At 31.9% G+C, this 23,418-nt stretch overlaps 3 protein-coding genes across 3 annotated transcripts in view; 2 read left to right on the top strand and 1 right to left on the bottom strand.

The window, feature by feature from the left end:
- The first annotated feature begins 8,109 nt into the window (after window positions 1-8,109).
- Window positions 8,110-10,426, top strand: LOC102579529 (protein NRT1/ PTR FAMILY 2.11-like). Its single transcript, XM_006367001.2, has 4 exons — window positions 8,110-8,345; window positions 8,418-8,635; window positions 8,718-9,277; window positions 9,380-10,426. Exons 1-4 carry the CDS (start codon window positions 8,273-8,275, stop codon window positions 10,284-10,286), a joined length of 1,758 nt encoding a protein of 585 aa, XP_006367063.1. The 5' UTR covers window positions 8,110-8,272; the 3' UTR covers window positions 10,287-10,426.
- Window positions 10,427-17,330: 6,904 nt separating this feature from the next.
- LOC102579205 (protein NRT1/ PTR FAMILY 2.11-like) lies at window positions 17,331-21,254 on the top strand. The gene is made up of 4 exons (XM_006367000.2): window positions 17,331-17,648; window positions 17,747-17,964; window positions 18,051-18,610; window positions 20,098-21,254. The coding sequence occupies exons 1-4, from the start codon at window positions 17,555-17,557 to the stop codon at window positions 20,999-21,001; spliced, it is 1,776 nt and encodes a 591-aa protein (XP_006367062.1). The 5' UTR covers window positions 17,331-17,554; the 3' UTR covers window positions 21,002-21,254.
- Window positions 21,255-22,208: 954 nt separating this feature from the next.
- Window positions 22,209-23,418, bottom strand: part of LOC102584504 (auxin response factor 11-like) — a 1,655-nt gene continuing 445 nt past the window's right edge. The window contains exons 2-4 of the mRNA XM_006367015.2: window positions 23,191-23,399; window positions 22,382-22,569; window positions 22,209-22,300 (exon numbers count right to left, since the gene is read on the bottom strand). Of these exons, the coding sequence (XP_006367077.2) occupies window positions 22,237-22,300; window positions 22,382-22,569; window positions 23,191-23,399 (461 nt within the window). The 3' untranslated portion in view covers window positions 22,209-22,236. The remainder of the gene's footprint in view (window positions 22,301-22,381; window positions 22,570-23,190; window positions 23,400-23,418) is intronic.

The raw sequence follows: 23,418 nt of genomic DNA, 5'->3' as shown, positions 1-23,418 counted from the left end.
ATGTTCTATACTTCCACATGTGAAACATTCTAGCTTATATTTATAGTTTCTATTATTTCTATATTTTCTAACATGTCTATCCTTATTTAGATATGATTTTTTGGCTGAAGACCTTCTTAAATAGTATCTTTTATTATACTGCTGATTATAATAGGGTTTATATTTCTTGTATCTTTTCTTTGGTTTATTCTGTCCTCTATCATAACTTTGGGTGGTATACATGACATTCTTACAGAGATCCATTTCATTTTGTTTTAATTGTTTTTGTATTTGTATATTCGTGCATTTTTCAGTTAAGATTTTCATTATATGTTGTACTTTGTGTCCTATAGACCATTTACCGTTTGGGTTTTGTATTACTCCGTCTCTTTTATACCATCTTTCTTCTATTTCTCTACCTAAAGCTCCTGGTAATTTATTAAATAACTTTTTTCCTAATTCTTCATCAAAAGAATTTCCACTGATTGTACAGTAATAATAATAGTCTTTTAGAAAGTTCTTTATGTGGAACCAACTTGTAATACTTAATTGTTCTAGGTGTATTAAAGCATTTCTTTGTAAAACTACTAAGCCACTATTTGGGTCTTCTCCTGTAATTAAACTATGTATTTTATTTGTAAAATTATATGGATTTGCTCCCAAGTTTATTAACGCTTGGAATTCTTGTGGGAAATTAGATTTATATGCTTCCCATAAGGCCTTTGCAGATTCTCCTAAAAAGGTCTCCATATATTTATACATTGTTTCGGCGTCTGCATCTTGGTATGTTTTTATATAGTCTGCTACTACTATTCCTTTCCATAAATCGATTACTGCATTCCACATCTGAGGATCATGTGCTGCTATGTTTAATATTTTTCTTTTACTTCCTCCTTCTTGTAATCTAATAGGTTCTTCTATAGGCATCCTTCTACCCATTGGTCTCACATTCTCATTTACTGTATCTGGGTTTACCCTAAATACTCGTCTTCTTGGTACATTTCCTATACTTGTGTCTATTGTATGTTGTTGGGCAGTTCGTTGGAATGGACTAGCACTTGAACTAGTGGATTCCATAAGCTCTTTTTGACTTATTATAGAATTTCTTTCTATTTCATCCTCACTCTCATATAGATTTTCTAGTATAGTTTCAAGGTTTTCTATTTTTTCTTGGTTATTATATTCATTTCTATATCCTATATTATCAGTTCTAAATTCGCATGTTTTAAAATGTCTGTCTACCTCAAATATACTCATATTTCCTATCTTACATCCTTTACATTTAAAAGTTATATTATTATTATTATATCTTTTTTCGGCCTCTTGCAAAGCTTCATCTACTTCGTATCCTTCTTGTATCATTTCTACATTCATAAACTCTTTTTCTCCTTCTTATTCTAACTCTTCTTCTAAATTAATTTGATTAGAGTAATTATAATTTGTGAATCTTATAGATGTTTCTCCTTTTGTATTAGTGTACATTAGATGAGATTCTGGTGTGAGCACTTTCTTTTTATTAAATTGTTCTAGGTTCCATTCTAGTCCTGCATATTCCTCCGGCTTTATTTTTATTGGTTTTATTAATTTTATTCCTTTATTTCCCATTACTTCCACTACATCTTCTACTCTTAATCTAAACCTGGTATTACTTCTAAATGCTACTTTTCCAATGAAACCTATACACATTAGTAAATTATTTCCGCTACTCATTTCTTCATATCCTTTAGTCTGGATTCCTATTTTTATGTGCTTTCCGAATTCTCCTAAATTAATCATAAAATCTGGGCTAATATAAAATATTCCTCCATTATGGTCATGTCTACTTCTGTTAATCCTATGGTGGATTTCTTTAAGTCGGACCATCTATCATCGTATATTACTATTAATACTTTAGTTCCTAGGTTTTTTCTGGTTAATCCTTTTAATCCTACTACTATTAAGCCCATGTGCATTAATGTTAGTCTGTTATGTATAGTTCCTCGTAAGGATTCTGGGTTTATTAGATTCATAGTAGCTATTTCTTTTCCTATGGCTGAAATTTGTTCTTCTCTATAATGTCTATATAGCTGATTATTTCTCGCAAAATATCCTGTATCATATAATATCTTTGGTTCAGTAGATTCAACTGATTCTGTTGAATATTCTTAGGTCTTTATCTATATCTATTATTTCATTTAACCCCTGAATTTGTTTATCTTCTTGCTTATTTCTTGTTAATATTCTTGATATATATATATATTATATTAAAATAAAGCCACATAGACAAAGATATTTGTATGCCACACATTCATAGATTGTCAACATTCAAAAGATTATGACTATTAAATAACCAAATGAATGGAAAAATTGAACCAATACAAAATTTAGATGAACATTGCATAAAACTCGATAAGTTTATGGGTCACTATCTTGCTTCCATCTTGGTACAATCCTCGCCCAAGATTTATGAGATTTTTTTTGGAAGACCAAAGTAAATTCATAGACAACCTTTAAAGTTGATGTTGATTTTCATTTTGACAGCTTAACTAATGTTTATACCTAGTAAACATACATTAATAAAAAAAATAACTCTTTCTCTTTTTAACTATTTTTAACTTTTAATATTTCACATGATACATATGTTTAAACAACATTAATATTAGAAATATTTTGGTTCATTTTATATAGCTTTAGTTTAAGATCACAAATTTCATAAAAGACAAATACTTCCTATATTTATTTATTTTTTGCGTAAAATCAACAGATTCACAAGTCTTTTTTATTTTATTTTCAAATTTCGTAATAAGTCAAAACTAAACAAATAAATTAAAACGAAGGAAGTAAATTAGGACCGAAAATCAAGTATAGCAAATTAAAATTTCATTTGTCTATTTAACACTAACTCATGAGTCACATTACACACGGATTTTCTATTCCACGCATTATCAACTTTAGTATAAAGAAATTACGAAAGTGTGAATTTCAGGAAAAACGTACTGAACTTGTTAAAGTTGCTAGTGATCAATTCAATTCTAACTTCCTAATTGCCACAATTATGTTAATCTCCAAACAGAAATAATGTCACCAAATAGTTTTTTTGTTGGTTGGTTAAATAGGTCAATGTCACCAAATAGTACATAATCAAATCAATGATATTGATTTTAATTTATTTGACACTACGTAATTCTAGGTCGATCAAAGATTTGGACGGATAACTATTAATTATAAGTAATTTATTTATTGTCTATTGCTATCAAGTTGAGAACGATATGTTCAGCCTCAATTAGCGACTAATTGATGGAGGATCTTACATTTGATTACTCCATCTTTGATAGAGATTTCCAATATATAATTATATTTGAGCTTCCCTTTATAAATACGTAATTCTTTTATATTTTAATAATTCTCTAATTTCAACGCTTCTCACCTAACATGTTTAACACCACAATACTAAATGACAGATAGTATATAAATGTATTTTTAGTATAAGGCCGCCATAAGATTCAAATATTTTCTTGACTTTTAATTTTTTTTTTATCGGAACGATATAATAGCTAGAAGTTACGACATATATAGTAGCGTTTTGTGATGGTAATGGACTCACATGCAATAAATTTTTATTTGGACAAATTATAGATTGAAATTATAGTCGTCCATACTATCCCATCTTGATATGTATGTATACATGGACAAATATTTCCTGAAAATTGGCAAGACAAGATTAATTAAACAAGGGGCACACTTTTCTATATGTTATATTGGCAATAACTGATTATAAGACCCTTTATTGAGGTGATGTATGACAAACAATATATTAAACCGACTTCCATACTCAATGCCAAATATATATGTGCAAATTACATTTTACAATCTTATTATTATTTATTTTATTTATAATAGAAGATCCATGAACAACACAACAATATATCTCCATCTTAAGTTTCTATAGTTTATACACGTTTTTCAAGTCAATTTTCAATTTACGTTATAGAAAAACTATCATGTACATGTTTAATTAAATCAAAGCTGTCTAAACCAATTATTGATCCAGGTTAAGAACTAACCAATCTGTACCATATAATTTGAATTGAATTGTCTGACTGGTGAAGGTAATGGATCGAAATATATTTTCCTTCAATTTTTTATCCATAAATTAATGTAACGAATGCATCAAATAAATGTAAATTATAAGAGTCTCCATGATATGATGAGACGGATATATATTCAAACTTGGTAGGCTTATCGTTTAGTAGAAAATATCACATCGTCACGTTTCCATTTGGGTGCAGGACGGCCAATTTTCTTATAACTATATAGTAGTAATATCTTTGTGGAAGAATATCTGCAGTAGATAGCGTAAGTTTATTGTTACTGTTAAGAATATATTAATCAACTAATATAAGTGTGTTCTCTCTAATAATACCGAGGGGATTCAAACACTTGCGGAGGAGGGCAGCGCAAAACTTAATTGAGTTCCACCTTTGCCATTGTACCTACATCCCACGTTGGAAAAATACACTAAGTCCGCCGCTGCCTAATATAGTAACTTTGGAAAAATAGAAGAGTAACACGCATATAGGTGTGTGTTTGGTATGGAGGAAAATGTTTTTCCTAGAAAATGTTTTCTTGGAAAATAAGTGGATTTCTAATTAATTGGTGGGTAAAAAATATTTTCTTTTATTTTTGGTTTGAGACTAGAAAATACTCTTTAGGAAAATAATTTCTGAGCCGAAAATCAACCTCGATAATCGATCTAGACCCGACCCTAACACCCGAACTAGGACACCATCCCGAGTCCCGACGACCGTTCCAAAATCCTGACCCAGACTTTCGATCCATAAATATTTTTCAAAAATATTTTTTTTAAAAATAACTTTTTACGGGGTGGCCTGTGTGGGGGTGGGGGGTGGGCTAAAAATGAAAAATTTTAAATTTGAAATATTTTCCAAAATGATTTTTCTTTTGTGAGGGAATGGGATAGAGGTTGGGTGGAGTAAACATAATCTTAAAATTTGAAATATTTTTTAAAATATTTTTTTTTTTGGGGGGCGGGGAAATTTTTTAATTTCTTTTTGGATGGGGAGGGTTGGGTACAGGGCATGGTAAGGAAAAAAAATATTGTAATTGAAGGATGAAGTAAAGTTTTGGAAAATGTTTTCCATAATTTTTGAAGGGAAGTCATTTTCCTTAAATTTGAGGAAAACAAGTTGATTAGGAAAACATTTAAGCCAACCAAAAATGGAAATATCGAAAAACATTTTTCATTCGTACCAAAAACACCTATAATAGTTGATAGTTGGCATGATAGCAAAGTATAAAAATATTTATTATTCGATGAAATGGTGGTGACGATATGCGTATCACATCAAATAATAATGTTGTAGATCTTTTCAAGAACTGCCAGTTATTCCAACGGTAAGGCTTCGTTTTAGTTTAGATTGATTGCTAACTTTTATAGCTCATCATATGATTAGTTAAGCATTCTGATTATTAGTTGCTAACATGCCACGAAGTTGTATGTAACACGTTACAAACTGTCGCAATGGATTTGTTACAAGACTTGTCATCATCTTAATATATGAATACAACACTCATCATGAAATGCTTAGTTAAATTAAAATCACACACTTAATTGTAAGTAAAATTATGAAATGCTTTTTGAATTTAAGATGAATGAATTGCAACCACACATGACACATTATACAGTAGTATTATTGGGTGTGGCCCAAAGTGGTACACTGATTTAGCTATACTTGTCATGTTCTCATATATAGTTGACTTACTCAACCTCCATATGTAAATTGTTAGCTAAAGGACCACAACTACGTTGTGTAGGTTTTAAAAATAAAAGCTAACTGCGGTGAGTGGCTTTCTATATCTGTAAGGCTCTTGATGGCAACATCGATCACTCACAATATAGCAACACCTTTTTTTATTAATAAACAACTAACTATCTTAAACAGGAAGGGGGTAAAAATCCCAACCTGTAACAAAAGACACAAAAATAGAATAGAACAAATATGGAAGATACCCAACAAGACTATAGTATTTGAATTGGTAAATGATAGCTTACGAGATTTATAGGTTTCTCTATAGCGGAAGTGGTTCTGCAACAACCACTTCTTTTTTTTCACATGAATGGAATTCCTTTGCTCACGGCCTAGATATCCCTTCAATCTAATGCGAAGATTGATCTTACGATTAAACTCTAGCATTTCTTAAGTACTCATAATAATGTTTATATAGGCTAGCCTTAGGGTTTAATGTGGCCATCTAACATGAACCCCTTATGGGTGGACCCGATCGCGTGATATTTTCCAACAAGGACAAATTTAGCAACAACTTATTGTATATCAGAATTGGTTATTTTATTATTGTATTAGAACCAAGCTTATACCGGCCTATTAATTTTTTCTGATGTTTGGCCGTCTCGTCTTATTATCCATGCTTTAGATGTTCATATTTAGACATGCGAGGGACAGAGGTTGGAGTCCGATATCGACAAGGGCAATTTAATTTTCTTGTATGAACTTGAGCAAGATCCATTTCTTATGATAAAGATCAGCTGAAGCTGCGACAAAGTTAGCCTAACCCTATCAAATAGATATCACAGCCACATATTTATTATTCTTGGCTCTATTCACATCGTATCTAATTTCATGACTTACGCAAGAGTTAAATACTGATCAACCTTAAAAACAACCAACGTGATACTATTTTTACTTGTTCGCTTTTGACATGACACATTCTTAAGAAATAATAAATAAATAAAAGGATAATTTTATTATATCAACGGTTAAATATAAGAAAGGGCAGTGTTTTGAGAAGTACATTCAGAAATGACTATAGTTAATATAAAGATAAATTTTAAAAAATTAAGTAATAAATTATGTCTTGATTTTCTAAATTGAACAAGTAAAAGTAATCCGAGGGATTACAAAGACGTAGACATTAATAGCAAACACATATAGTCACATAAATTTTGGTTTTTCCTGATTGACGGAGCTAGAATTTTTCATCAAAAGGGTTTCAAAATATGAAAAAGTAAATACACTAATTAACTAGCTTAAAGGGCTTCAACATCTATCACACATTTATAAAAAATATTTTTAACCATTTATAAATAATATTTTTTTCACTGAGGAGGTTTATCTAGCTAGTCTCAAGTTGACTCGGCCCCTGCTTTTCCCTCTAATATAGTAGTACTTACTCATACAATTAGTATCAAAGTCACCACAAAGGCAGATCAAGTTTGTGGTTGTAATTCTGTATGAATATAGTACTGTGTTGTTGTACATGTAAGGATTCTATAGTTTATATAGAATTATAATATAATCTATAATTTGTAAGGATTCTATAAAAAAAATTAAAAATCGTTTAAGTTAATAAGCTCAACTCTATGTTATAGTTCGTCCCTAGTACGGAATAGCATGTGGAGTGGAATAAATGTTAACAGTGGGTAGTGAGGGGAAGGATATGAGTGGGGGTAGTGAGGGGGAGGCCCCTACTCAGGAGGAAGGCGTGGAAGGCCATGCGCCTTATAAGTTATTTTTTTACATTGTTAATTGCGTTAAAAATTCATTTTTACATTGGTCCAAAGTACTATCATTTATACTCTGGACTCATTACTTCTAGGTGCAAATGCCGTGTCTACTCATGTATTACTTTTTAGCACGCTCAATCTACTGGTTGATAATGGAGGTACTAAAAACCATTGAGCAATATATATCTGTATATGAAGTACCGTATTAGAACAATTTATATATATTCATAGTTTGTTTTAGGAAACATGAAAACTCATAGATTATATGTTGGACAGGAGCAAAATCTGTGGATGAAGATTTGAAAGAGCAGAAATCAGGTGTTACAGGCTCCGTAAGATGCCAAGAATTAAGGCGTATATTAAGAGTCAAAAGTCATTTTTCACGAATTAAAGAAAAAATATTGTTTTAAATATTTAGTTAATCGAACGTGAAAAAATTAGAATAATTTGCCTACAAACCAAAAAAGTGAAATATTGCACACGCTACAAAATGCGGCTTAGACAAAGCCAAAAAAAAATGTATGATGTCGATAATAGTCCTCCAATAATAATAGAGATCAAAACTTTTGAGAAACTACTTCAACTTGACATATAGCCAATTCCCTATAAATGACCTTCCTCATTATCTTCAGCTCTAGTAACAAACTAAGAAAATCAATTGTCCTCTCATACATTATTCTGAGCTTTGCCTAACTAAAACTATAGTTAGAAGAGCTGAATTTTTTTTAAAAAAAAATCGGATCGATCTTATAGACTTCACCACGAGAAGCTATGGAAGTGGATAAGGTACATGCAAAAGAGAAACCCAAGTATGGAGGAATTAAGGCCATGCCTTTCATTATAGGTAAATAGATTCCGATTTAAAGTTGTACTGCTCATATTTAGTTTAGGCCTCTTATTTGAATTTGACTTGCAGGAAATGAAACCTTTGAGAAACTGGGGACGCTTGGAACCTCATCGAATCTTTTGGTTTACTTAACCACTGTCTTCCATATGAAGTCAATTAATGCTACTAACCTTGTTAATGTCTTCAATGGTACTTGCAATTTTGGTACTCTGCTTGGAGCGTTCTTATGTGACACTTATTTAGGTCGATACAAGACATTGGGAATCGCTTCTATATCTTCTTTCACGGTACAAAAAGAAAAAACTTAACATGCTTACATTATATGTTGCAATTCATGGTAAAAATTTGAATTTTTTTGTGTGTAAACAGGGGATGTTGTTTTTGACGCTAACAGCTGCAATCTCGAAACTGCATCCTCTTCAATGTGGAACTGAAGAAAATAGCATTTGCCTTGAACCAACTACAGGACAATTAGCTTTCTTACTATGTGGATTTGGTTTTCTAGTAGTAGGTGCTAGTGGTATTAGGCCATGCAATTTAGCTTTTGGGGCAGATCAATTCGATCCCAATACTGAATCAGGAAGAAGGGGAATTAACAGCTTCTTTAATTGGTACTACTTCACTTTCACTTTTGCCATGATGGTATCATTGACTGTCATCGTCTACATTCAGTCGAGTGTGAGTTGGGCTATAGGATTGGCTATTCCAACATTTCTAATGTTCTTGTCATGCGTTTTCTTCTTCATTGGTACCAAAATTTATGTCTATATTTTACCCGAGGGTAGTCCCTTGACAAGTATGGTGCAAGTGCTCGTAGCTGCAATAAAGAAAAGGCGCTTAAAGTTACCAGAACAACCACAGAATACCTTGTTCAATCATGTTTCCATCAAGAGTATCAACTCTGAACTTCCTTACACTGATCAATTTAGGTAATAATGAATGATCCTCTAGTCTACAATCATTTGACCTTTTTATTCGTATTTTTTTTTGTGGAGCTAAGACTAATAGAAGATAGAATTATGGTTCTACAGGTTCCTGAATAAAGCATCTATTTTGAGCCCCGAAGACAAAACAAACGAAGATGGATCAGCAGCCAATCCATGGAGACTTTGCAGCATCCAACAAGTGGAAGAAGTGAAATGTGTTGTAAGAGTATTTCCAATATGGACAGCAGGTTTGATATACTACGTTGTTCTAGTCCAAATGCAAACTTATGTAGTCTTTCAAACGCTGCAAAGCGACAGGAGCCTTTACAGTGCTAGTAAGTTCAAGATTCCAGCAGCATCTTACTCGGTCTTCTCCATGTTGAGTTTATCCATTTGGATACCTATCTATGACAGAATAATCGTTCCATTTCTCCGAAAGATCACCAAGAAAGAAGCTGGCATAACCGTCCTCCAAAAAATGGGGATTGGATTAGTAATTGCAGTTCTCACAATGCTAGTATCAGCTGTAGTGGAAACTCGACGAAGGGACATAGCACTTAGGCATCCAACACTAGGCATTGAACCAAGACGAGGCGGAATTTCAGCCATGTCTGCTAATTGGTTGATACCTCAACTAGCTCTTGCAGGTCTTTCTGAAGCATTCACTATCATAGCACAAGTTGAGTTTTTTTACAAACAATTCCCAGAAAACATGAGGAGCTTTGCAGGTTCATTCTTGTTTTGTGGATTTGCATTGGCTAATTACATGAGTAGCTTGTTGATAACAATAGTTCACAAGACAACAAGAATATCAGATACAGAGAATTGGTTAGCAGAGGATCTAAACAAGGGGAGATTGGATTATTTTTACTACTTGGTTGCTGCATTGGAGGTTTTAGATTTTGGCTACTTTCTAATATGTGCCAAATGGTACAAGTACAAAGGAACACAAAATGATCAAAAACTTGAAGTCTCCATGGATAAATTACAATCCACAAAACCTCTAGTTTGATTTAACATTTTCTATTCTCTTCTTCTTAATAAAAATACATATAAATTCAGCCATGGTAATGTGTATTTGATTCATGTGACACAAAATCGCACTCATGAGACTACAATCGGCAATACTTAATGATCAAACTAGTTTTTTGATTTTCATTTGATTTTCGGTACTTATATTGGATTTGATTAAATTATGGATCCATGTCGAGAAGTCTGATATTAGGGTAAAACGCTCTAACATAGGCGATTTTATACCCAATAAGACTCGAACCCAAATCATCTCATTATAGATGAAGGTGATAAGTATGGTATTTACATATTAGTTAATTTGTCTATTGGGGGTTATTTATGGAATTTTATGGCTATCAACTCTCGTATAAAATAATAGATAAATAATATACTTGTTGGTGATGTGAATGCTTCACTTTAAATATTTTGTCGTTGTTTGATATATAAGAATGTTTTGTCAAAATGTAGAATGTGTTAAATAAAAGCGTATAAATTTTGTAATAACTTAAAGTAACACGATGTTGTAAATCATGATCATATTTTACTTTCATGTGAACTTAGTTTCTTTTTTATGAACATTCAAAATAAAATTGATATTAGCAATTAGCATTAGATCAAACTGTATAGTATTATTCCAATTATGCCATAATTAGAAAAATTAATTCAAAAATATTTGTAATCAACTAATAGCGAAAAAAAAGGAACAATATTGTTAAAAAACAAAAAACAGCTCCTTTTTTTTTTTTTCCTGAAGGAGAAAAGTTCGACTTGTTTCTCTATAAATATCAAGTTCCTTTTTTCTCGTGGAAAAAGATATCTTAGTCTTGTGATTTAAGAAATTAATAGTAAAAGCTTAAAGAGGTTTTTGCATGAATTACCCATATTTCAGAATGATCTTAATTTAGTCCCCACTGCAAAATTAATAATAATAAAAAATTATGAGCTAAAAGTATCCTCATCTATTTCGCTAGACATAAGTTTTGGGAAAATTTTATTTTGTTTGATGTAAGTTTTATATGGATTAAATTATATGACACAAGTAATGCAATATCTAATTCACTCGGCATAAATTTAGAAAATTTATCTTATCCGACGTAAATTCTGTAGAATAAGTTATGCCTATTATGACATTACTTTGTGGGTTTGGATTGTGAAATTGAACTTATGCCTTTTTCATCATAAGTTTTGTAGAAACTAAGTTATGCCTCGTAACTTGTGGATTTTCTGAGCTGCACTTATGCCAATTGCCGGCATATCTCATTAACTTGATATGTGTTGTAAACCATACCTTGTGTTATATTATAATACCAAAATATAAATTAATATCTTATGATTTTGTTTTTGTTTTTTTGTTGTTAAGGATGTTTTTGATCACTTTTTTATTATTTAAAATGTTGAAGGAAAAAAAAAATCACAGATTTGAAAGACAAAATTAAAAGGAGAAAAAGACAAATATACCTCCGAACTATCATAAATGGTATGCAGATACCCTCCGTCACACTTTTGGGATATTGGTGCCCCTGCCGTCCAAAAACTAGAACATATATACCATTCACTCTAACGGAAGACTAAACAGGGACATGTGACGCAATCTTATTCGTCAATCCGATATTTAATAAATGTCGGGTCGATGGATAAGATTATAACACATATATGTCCGTTAGTATAAATGGTATATATGCTCTAGTTAATGGAAAATAAGGGCACCAATATCCAAAAAATATAACGGAGTGTATCTGCATACCATTTACGATAATTCGGAGGTATTTTTGTCCTTTTTCCCAATTAAAAATCACCCAAAATAGGAGCATTCGTGTGAATGACCCTAATCTCACCATGACGCATGCATGACCAAATACAGAAGCTAGGGCCCAATGACCCAAGATCCGAATAACCCAGGCCCAATAGTTAAGCTAGTCATCTTTCATCAGTATTTTTCTGAGATTTGTGTTCCAAATTTAATACTATTAGTAGTTTTAATTAATTAATTAGGGGAGTCCTTTTGTTATTCTTCATCATTTTATGTATGAGAAAGAATTAACCTAAATAACAATAAAAATAATAATTAAGTAATTGTTATTTAATCACTTAAACTAAACTTGATTGGTGAATCTGACCGACTATTTGACTAAAGATTCTTTCTAGAACGATTCCAGACAAAGCTAAACAGAAAATAACATTTTAAACATGAATACAAGAGCAATAAAGTACTGTTATCAATTTGGGACCACAACCTTAAATGAAGAAATAAGAGAACCCAATGCTACTTGAAATATCAAAAGTGCTACTTGCAAATTTTCAAATTAGTTGACTAATACTACTCCTTAATGAACTGTATTTAATAAATTGGATAATGGAACTTCTATGTACTTTTCTAAAGAATATTCAAATGATTTGTTTGTTGGGACAAATGTATTATTGTATTAAATCAGTTAGTATCATATAAACTATACCCCACATGCAATTTGTTGTGTCTCTACGTAAATATCCATACTCAAATTACTCAAACAAATATTTTGTGAAAAAATGAAAGTGAATTTTGGCAGTATAAACCTCTTAAGAAAAGAAGTAAAATATCATAATCAAACTTAGTTCAACTTCTAAGGTGGATGGACATTGTACAATCATTTACGTTATCAAGTTAAGATGACCTATATTTAACAACCTATTAATTTAAATTTGGTAACCTAAAAAATGTTGTTATAATGACTTGCTATAATCGATGAAAAATACACTAACCATTTATAAGAAATATTTCACACTATCAATTGATATAAGTTAAATCCTTAAATGTTATGAAAAGACAAAATTGCATCGACCTACAAACTTACACAGACCTAAAAAAGAAATAATCTGCTATGGACATAGATCCAGAACTTGTCCAGAAGAAAAAAGAACTAAGACGCAACCTTATGTGTGCTGCATGAGTTGAACTAAGAATTAAACTCCTATTTTCTTTCCTACTGAACATATTCTTAGTTTGATACGCAAGATAATGTGAATATTCTAGAATTCAGTAATATCGATAATAAAAATAATATATTTAGTAAATATTTTAGAATTAAGTTTGAAATTAGATTTATATTGTACTTTTAACTATTTACAATATAAATTTTATGGGACCATTTAAGAAAAATTACATATATACACAACTTAATATATTATAATCTCTAAAATTCTTGACCATTTAAGAAAAGAAGTAAAATATCATAATCAAACTTAGTTTAACTTCTAAGGTGGACGTTGTACAATCATTTACATTATCAGGTTTGAGATGACTTATAACAACTTGTTAGAGAAAAAAGCCAAAATAGTCTCTTATTTATGGGTTAAGATTTAAAGTCATTCTTGAATTTTCACATGAAACACTAATAGTCCCTTGTGTTGGCAATATTTGTGCAGTTTTGCTCCTCCCACAATTTTTTTGCTATTTTTTAATGTTGATTTTGTCCACAATTTATATATGGAATGTTCAATCATCTTTTTATATATTTAATAGAAATAATAATTCCATGTGAGAAGAAGAACACCTAGTTCTGTTCAGTAGAAATACTATTGCAACTAAACTAAGTATACATTTACACATGACGTTGTAAGAAAAGAAAATTTTGAACTATTGCACGTAAAATCAACGTGATAAACCTCTTGAATTTAGCTGCAATAATATTTCTACGGAACAGAACAAGGTGTTCTTCTTCTCACATTCTCTCACATGGAGTTATTATTTATGCTAAATATATTTAAAAAGACGATTAAACATTCTATAAATAAAATTGTGAATGAAATCAATGTTAAAAAATAGGCAAAAACTTGAGGAAGGACCAAAAGTGCATCAATATTGCAAACATGAGGAATTATTAGTGCTAGATATGAAATTTCAAGGATGACTTTGAATCTTAAACCAAAGATAAAAGGACTATTTTGAGTTTTTTGGTAACCTAAGAATATTGTAATACTGACTTGCTATAACTGATTAAAAATACACTAACCGTTTAAGAAATATTTCACCTTATCAATTGGAATAAGTTAAATTCTTAAACATTATGAAAAGACAAACTGCATCAACCTACGAACTTACACGGATCTAAAGAAGGATATTATGGACGAAGGAGAAAATTATCCGTAATTCGTTGTCTATTTAGAGATTATAACTGTAATGAAAATATTAGAGGCTATATTTGTAATGGAAATATCATATGGAGAAGGAGTCCGGGCCGGCTGGTTGAGACCGACTTCTTTATTTGTTGGGGAGCTACTTTCAAATAAATCTGTCGCATTACAACCTTGCTTCCCACTATAATTGTTATTGTAGCATGCGTGTGGCGCACCCCAAAGGACCATGCAACTTGACATCATCTCCACTGTTATTGTAGCACGTGTGTGGCCCAGCCCATAGGGCCATGCGGACTTGACATCATCCCCACTGTTATTGTAACATGTGTGTGGCCGCATGACCCTATGCCCACTGTTATTGTAGCACGTGTGTGGCCCAGCCCATAGGGCCATGCAGACTTGACATCATCCCCACTGTTATTGTAGCACATGTTTGGCCTAGCCCATAGGGCCATGCAGACTTGACATCATCCTCACTGTTATTGTAGCACGTGTGTAGCCCAGCCCATAGGGTCATGCAGACTTGACATCATCCCAGTGTTATTGTAGCACGTGTGGCCAGCCCATAGGGCCATGAGGACTTGACATCATCCCCACTTTCCTCAGTACATCACTGGAGGTCCTTCATGAACTCGCTATAGACATGGGATCCAAAACTTGTGAAATTAGGTCTTAGGCCTAACTCACACCTGAAAAGGTGGCTCAAATGGAGAAGGATTGCCAGAGCCTTATAAGGAGTCAATCCATCTCATTAACCACCAATGTGGGACTTTTGCGTTCTTTGACACCCTACCTCACGCTCAGTGCTTAGCATCTGATGCCTCTGATACCATGTTAAATAAGGTGTTTGGCATAACTCACACCCCAAAAGCTAGCTCAAAGCTATGAGGATTGCCCAATTCTTATAAGGAATCAACACATCTCATTAACCACCAATGTGGGACTTTTGTCATTCTTTAACAGAACTTGTCCAGAAGAATAAAACACTAAGACGCAACCTTATCTATGCTAGCTGCATGAGTTGGTGAATTAATTATAAACTCACTTATTTTTTTGAAAATACTTTCTTTCCTATTGAACATATCCTTCGTTTTATACAGAAAGATAAAGTTAATATTCTAGGATTCAGCAACAACAACACATCCAGTAAATATTTTAGAATTAAGTTTGGAATTAAACTTATACAACAATTAAATTTATACTTTCGATCAAATACAATGCAAATTTTATGGGATAATTTTATCTACTAACCAAACGCAAAACGACAACCAAAGTGATTTCCAGTCAGGGCCGGCTCTATGCATACTTTAACAAGGCATTGGCCTTAGGCCCCCAATTTTAGGGGGCCTCAATTTTTTATCAATAATAAATTATGTGTTAATTTTTATAGAAAAAACATTGATTATTTATGATAAAAGTTATATATTTAAAATTATTATTTTATTCTCTTTAAACCTATTCAAATGAAAGAAATCAAGAAAATATTGTTTTATTCTCTTACACTTTCTCCCACTAATACTCACATTATTTTATTCTTTTAAACTCCTTTTACACTCTTTTCATTAAATTTTTGATAAGTTAGAGTAATATTCTGTCAAAAATATCAATCAATAGTCGAAAAATGCTGAACAAAGTGAATTGTAAATTATTTTCCATTTCTTCTTAGATTTCCAAGCATTACAACAAGCATAGTAAAATGTAGAGTATAGCAAACTATCAACTTCTTGAATCAAATCTATGGTTCTAACTCTTATAGTTATTTGAAATTTGTCAACTTATTACTTATAGAACTATGTTAACAATTCATATAATGATTGCCCTAGTAAAATGATATTTTTCAACGTTGAATTGATAAAATATTATCTAAAACTAATAATTGAAAAAGAAATCGAATAAATTATTTATAAAAAATATATATCAAGTAATACTTTGCATTTTAAAATGTCAGAAAAATAAATTTTAAATAAATGCATGTGAAATTTATTTAGATTTTAGGCCTCTTAGTAAGATATCGCTTTAGGCCTCCGATTGCGTTGAGCCGCCCCTGTTTCCAGTCTAGGCATTTTGTGTGTCCCTAGTCTGATTTAGATGTTCACTCGAGACCACATTAGGGACTTTATTGGTATAAGTGGATCTGCCAATCACTCCCTTAATTATTTACAGCCAAGATGGTGGAGATATGTGTATCACTGACGTCTTTGACACGGATTAAATGGAGAAAGAAAGTTAACAAATAGCATTTGATTTCCTCACGTAACTGACTGTTCAGGTAGAAAAAGAAAATAATTGATAGTTAAATCGTAAAATTCAGAAAAAAATAATAATAGTTTAATATGTTTTTAAGATTAACTCTCTGATTTACCATCACTATTCAACTTAAGTGGTATCGATCTAGGGAAGTATAAAGTTTTAAATAAAATATAATCCATCCACATACAAAAAAGATAAAATTTGTGTAGCAATATCTTTGTATATATCAAGTTGACATCCTTCAATAAAGGGTGTATCTATCAGCATCGTCCCCACTTCTTTCATTATCTTTAGAGAAATCATTGAGCACGGGTTGACTACACGTCTTTGAATTACTTTAATTTAAACTTTACATCTATCATTAGTACAAGTTAAAATAGTTGTTGTTTGATTAGAATTTATAGTATATTATGTATAAACCCACAAGATTCACCCTTATTTCTAAAAAAAATAAAATTATTTCCATCTCAAAATAAGTGTCACCTCGGCAACATCAAATTATCTCCAAATAAGTGTTTATTTTAGTTATTCAAGACAAATTTTTATATGTTTTTCCAAGTATAGTACTGTTATACTTCATCTTCTTAATCGTGTTCAATTTTTCAAGAGATATTTATTAAATAGAGATGGTTTAGTAAACTACACATTATAATTTAATGATTCTTTAATGAACATGATTTTTACTAAGATCACACTTATTTTGAGACGAAGAGAGTATAACGTATGACAAAGTAAGTGCCTTTAGAGCTAGATCTGAGGAAAAGTAGCAGAAATAAAGTAGGATTGTGGTTGGTTAAAAAGAACCAGTTTTTATTTATCTGTACCTGCTGCTACTTTATGCTCCATTTCAGCTTCCCGAGGAGTATATAAAGCAGCAAGGAGAGAGTTAAAAATAGGATAGAAGCCATGGAAAAGAAAACAACAAGTTTTAGAGATGAGGATACTGAAAAAGAGCCTGAAATTAACTACAGAGGAGTGAAAGCCATGCCATTTATCATTGGTAAGCAATTTCCTTGTTTCTAGCTATCTTGCTGTTTTAATAAGTTACTACTAAGTTAAACAATTGACATCATGAGTTGCTTCATATTTTGTTTATAGGAAATGAAACCTTTGAGAAACTTGGAGCAATTGGGACACTGTCCAACTTGTTGATATACCTCACATCAGTTTTCAACTTGAAGCATATCTCAGCTGTTACTTTGATCAATGTTTTCAATGGAACCACAAATTTCGCCACTTTGCTTGGAGCTTTCTTATCGGATACTTACTTTGGTCGTTACAAAACATTGGGATTTTCATCCATTACTTCATTTCTGGTACTAATTATAACAATTCTTGAAAGGTTGATCAAGTGAAAGAAAATTAATCTTGAAAAACTGATTTTGTTGTTTCTTATTTGTAGGGGTTGTTTGTGATAGCATTAACAGCAGTATTCAAGAAATTGCATCCTCCTCACTGTGAATCCAAAGATATCAGCCAATGTATAGGACCAACAGGATGGCAAATGGCATTCTTGTTGAGTGGATTCGGGCTACTGATTATAGGAGCAGCTGGAATTAGGCCATGTAACTTAGCCTTTGGTGCAGACCAATTCAATCCCAATACAGAGTCTGGTAAAAGGGGTATCAATAGTTTTTTTAATTGGTACTTTTTCACCTTAACATTTGCACAAATGGTGTCAGTGACACTCGTGGTTTACGTGCAATCAGACATAAGCTGGTCCATCGGATTAGCCATTCCTGCAATCTTCATGTTGATTTCGTGTTTCCTCTTCTTTGGTGGCACTAAAATTTATGTCAAAGTGAAACCAGAGGGAAGTCCCTTGACAAGTATAGCACAGGTCCTGGTTGTTTCTATCAAGAAAAGAAGGCTAAAATTACCAGACCAACCTTGGCAATCACTGTTCAATTACACTCCTCTCAAGTCCATCAATTCCAAGCTTCCTTACACTCATCAATTCAGGTAACAGAAAGGATCAAATCTATGCAAAATTTAGTACTATTATTGTTTTTATTAATAGTTAATTTGACTCAATCTCTTGCATGCTCATTGGATTGACACAGAGTAACTGTCATTCCTCATGTAGTATGTTCTTGAATATTCAGCATCGCACATGTTAGGACACTATGCATAGTGCATGTTCATTAGGTATAACTAATCTTCATAGTGTCTGCTATATGACTCCATTAATTTAATTAGTAATTTATGGATTTGGTTTACATACCTGTCAAACTAGCTAAATTATACCTACATTGTAACTTGATTTATTATTTATATTAGTGCAGTTAAGCTTTTCCTAGATATGACAATCAACTTTAAAACTGTGATCTTGGCCTGAAAATTAAATATGACAACTATTATACCTGCTTGTCAGCATGTTAATAAGGATGGAATTAAAAAAAAGCATGAATTGTCAACATTTTATTATACCTGTTTTCTTTAGTTAGTTTCATGTTTCATTTTACATGACTTACCAGAATCAATTGTCACTCAAACCACAACTTTTTTATATACAGAATTATTTTAATCTCCTCTCTTTTTTGGAAGTGAAATAGTATAAATTGTTTAACCTGTAGTTCCCTGAAATGACCTTGGATCATTTTGTTAAGACCGAAATAATTAGGTGTCATCCAGAAGCTAACAAAGCAAACCTTGAAAGACCATGAGTAAGAAAACAAACGAGAAATATACCAAAAGAGACAAACATTTAACGTGGTTCGGTCAATCGAACCTATGTCCACAATTTACTACATAAATGTGACAGTACAAAATATCGAAAGAAATAACCTCACACAATTCACTCGGAATACAAAGAGGTGCACACAAGTATTAACGTAACACCTGTGTCTCACAAATTCTCCTCCTACACACGATTTTTATGAAGCTCTAAAACCACATTGTGAATGCTACCAAATTAGAAGGAATGAACCTTTTCTAGCCAAATATGGAGAATTTTGTGCTTACCTTATCTTTGTCATCTCCATTTTAGCTGACTTAGTGTGAAAACATGGTGTAGTGTTGGTGCCAATTTTCAACTATCCACTATTCACATAAGGTAGTGGTTCTCACTATCATTTAAACCAATATGTGCATCACATGGTAGGCCCTTGTATTCACAGGTGTCAGATTAGAAAGAGAAAAATGACCTTAGCCTAAAAGATATTTCATGATATTGGGTGCATGCACTAGGAAGTTGGTCAATGTCTTAATGGTAAAGCACATGTCATATGCTCTATAGAAAAGCCATATTAGCTGACCTAATTTAATCATTAATAGTAGATATAGTTTTTTTTTTTTGTTCTCTGTGTTTCAATTTGTTTGTTTTACTTTCTTTGTTTAGTTTGTTTCAAAGAATATGTCTCTTTACAAATGACATGTTTAAGATCATAGGATTAAAAAACATTCTGATATATTCAATACCTAACTGTTTAAATAAACTATGATACAAGGTTTCTTGACAAGGCTGCAATAGTAACACCAGAAGACCAAATCAAGTCAGATGGATCAGTAGTAAATCCATGGAACCTATGCAGTGTGCAGCAAGTGCAAGAAGCTAAATGTGTTATAAGAGTAATTCCTATTTGGGCTGCAGCAATTATATATCATGTTGCAATAGTTGAACAGCAACAATTTGTTGTCTACCAAGCTCTTCAATCAAACAGACATCTTGGCACCAGCAACTTCCAAATTCCAGCAGCAACTTACACTATTTTCTCCATGTTAAGTCTCACTCTCTGGATACCCATATATGACCGTATAGTCGTTCCATTACTCCGAAGAATCACTGGAAAAGAAGGTGGTATAACAATCCTTCAAAGAATGGGATTTGGCATATTCCTCACAGTTCTATCATCCCTCGTATCTGCATTCATCGAGAAACGAAGGAGAAACCTAGTTTTCACAAATCCAGCATTAGGGCTACATGCAGAAAGAGGATTGGTTTCTTCCATGTCAGCTTTATGGTTGGTGCCTCAGTTATCCTTAGCAGGACTTGCAGAGGCATTTTGCGCAATTGGACAAGTGGAGTTCTACTACAAACAGTTCCCGGAAAATATGAGAAGCATAGCAGGGTCTTTCCTCTTCTTGGGAATGGCTGCTTCAAGTTACTTGAACAGTTTATTGATCTATATTGTGCACAACACAACAGGAAAGGCGAAAACAGGCAATTGGCTACCGGAAGACCTTAACAAGGGGAAATTGGATTACTTCTATTTCTTGATTACAGCGCTGGGAATCATGAATGTTGTCTATTTCATAATATGTGCTAGGTGGTACAAGTACAAGGGAAGTGGTGACACCAGCTCCGTAGAATTGGAAATGGAAAGGAAAAATGTCGAGAAACACTTTGTTTGACATTTTTATTAAGGATTAAACCAAATGATCGAATAGTATCTTATACCAATTTTTAGCAGCCATTTCACATTTGGGTTGAAAGATGTTGTAATAGCAAAGTTAAAACGAATTCGCGCTCCCTCCTTAAATGGCAAGATGCAGTGTATCGACTATCCAAGTCATATTAATAGTATTAGCAGCAGCTTTTAGCCATAACTCATTTGGAATTCTCCAACTGATATAATATTTATGAAATAATTTCTCAAACTACTCACTTTTTGTTTCACCTTCTAATGATAAAAGTTAAGTTTACTCTAAGCACTTATTATTCTTTACAAGTCATATTTAAGCATATGTTTATACACATTTCAAGTATTCAAGATGAAGAATTGTTTTCTTCATGGCTACAAATTGATGTGACGAATATATCAAATTCACATTCAAGATTAAACTTTGAGCCCTTGAAAATTAAAATACAAATGAATCAAACTCAAGAAAGAGCTATCAAATCTATGAGCCAATATGTCAGAAAAGACAAGATGATATAAACTAATTTCTTAGATGGTTACTCAACTTTTAACTTTTATTCAGAAAGTTGATCAATTTTAGTTTCCAACACAAAAGTCATTCAAATAATGATAGTTATCTCGTCAATCAACTTTAATTTGTAAAAAAAAAAGTCAACCAGCTATTGTTATTTCACCTATAAAATCGATCAACTATATATTATCATTTCATCTACAAAATCACTCAACCAATTATCTTGATGATATTTCCAATTTATATTGTTGACGTGAAAGTTTTTTAAGGAAAAAAGAAGGGATTCATTCTGGTAAAATAAAAGGAGAATCATTATGATGATTAATTAATTAAAACAAATAGCCTTTTATTTTTAATACTCTGGCTTGAAAAAATTTCCACTTCAGTAGTATCAGCCAAAAATATCGCTTGAATTGGGCGCTGAGTGACTTAGTAACTGAAATGACAATAATTGAGGGATTTTTTTTATTTACAAAAATGAAATTGAGTTACTTTTTAAGATAATTAACATTTGTTGAATGATTTTCTTAAATAATTGCCCATAATTGAGTGACTTTTGTTTTTAAAAAAATAAAATTAAATGACTTTTTGAAATAATAATCCTTAGAAACTCTAGAGAATGTACCATACATTAATTGTACTTTGGAATTTAATACTGTACAATTTGTTAGTACTATATTTTTTTTCAATCACGAAACTTATTACTTGCGTCAAGATTATTTCTTCTTCACTTCTTCACTAGAATATATATATAACTTCCTCACCATCTCACAAAACTCCCTGCAATAAGAAGAAATTAAATGATAAGTTACCTCATTTTCAATTCTAAGTTCGAGTCATTAAAAGAGCAAAGAGACTAACGGCCACGGGTAATCCCCCACAAGCATCATGTCACCCTCATCATCCATGTACACAAGTTGCCATTTGATTCGAGGGCTAAGTTCTCCCTTGATATCAAATATCTCTTCAATTACACTGATAAGTTCATCATAACCACTTAATACAGTCAAGTCAACTGATCGTCCAACAGCAACCCCTTGCATATGCACCTAATTCACATGATCATTCTATGGTAAGTAAGCTCAATATCTTAAGGTACTGCGTTAATAAATTGTATATCTTTATATTCTTTTTTATAAATAATATTTGTAAGTACATGCTATTATTTTTAGCTAACTATTTTTAATATAATTACTTCACATGTATGGACAATCTTTTTATGTCGAGCATGAATTATTTTTGTAAAATTTTAAATAATGGATCATTATCTACAAAATATTAACTTATGAGTCAAGTTTTTCATTTGAAATTACAATTTGAAGTTCTACTTTTTTGAAAAAAATTGACATTTGAAATGAAATTGAAGATGAAAATTTCATAAACAAAAGCTAATTTCAAATCAAAACTTGAAATTGAGGTCTCAAATCCTATGCCATAAACAAGTATTCCCTCTGACTCAATTTATGTGGCGTTTCAAGATTAAAACAATGTCAATTTTCCAACAAACAAAAAAATCATCATATACACATGAGAAGAATTGCAACTATTCGTGTAAGTTTTAAATGTTCAAAATATAATTCAATCTGGATTTACACTTTAGTCAAACAAACTAAAGACATTTTGTGCACCTTAAAGAGAGAGAATAACTAACATAAAATCATTTTGTGTACCTTAATGCGACTTCTTGAAGAAGTGAAGTCGTTGGGTAATTGGACTCGTTCCTTTGCTTTTGAAACATTAATCTGGTCCTCGTCAATTTGTTTATAACTAATCCTGGAACATGCACTTGATACAGATACAGATACAGACACACTCAAATCATCATTACTATAACCTACAGCAGCAGCCGTCCACTGGTGCGGCTGCTGCTGTTGGGCGTCTGAACTCGGCAAAAGCGA

This window comes from Solanum tuberosum, unplaced genomic scaffold (genome assembly GCF_000226075.1).
Source record: "Solanum tuberosum cultivar DM 1-3 516 R44 unplaced genomic scaffold, SolTub_3.0 scf00695, whole genome shotgun sequence".
NCBI classification, from domain to species: Eukaryota; Viridiplantae; Streptophyta; class Magnoliopsida; order Solanales; family Solanaceae; genus Solanum; species Solanum tuberosum.
Note: the sequence above shows the minus strand (reverse complement) of the source record. Positions and strands in the feature narration are given on the sequence as shown.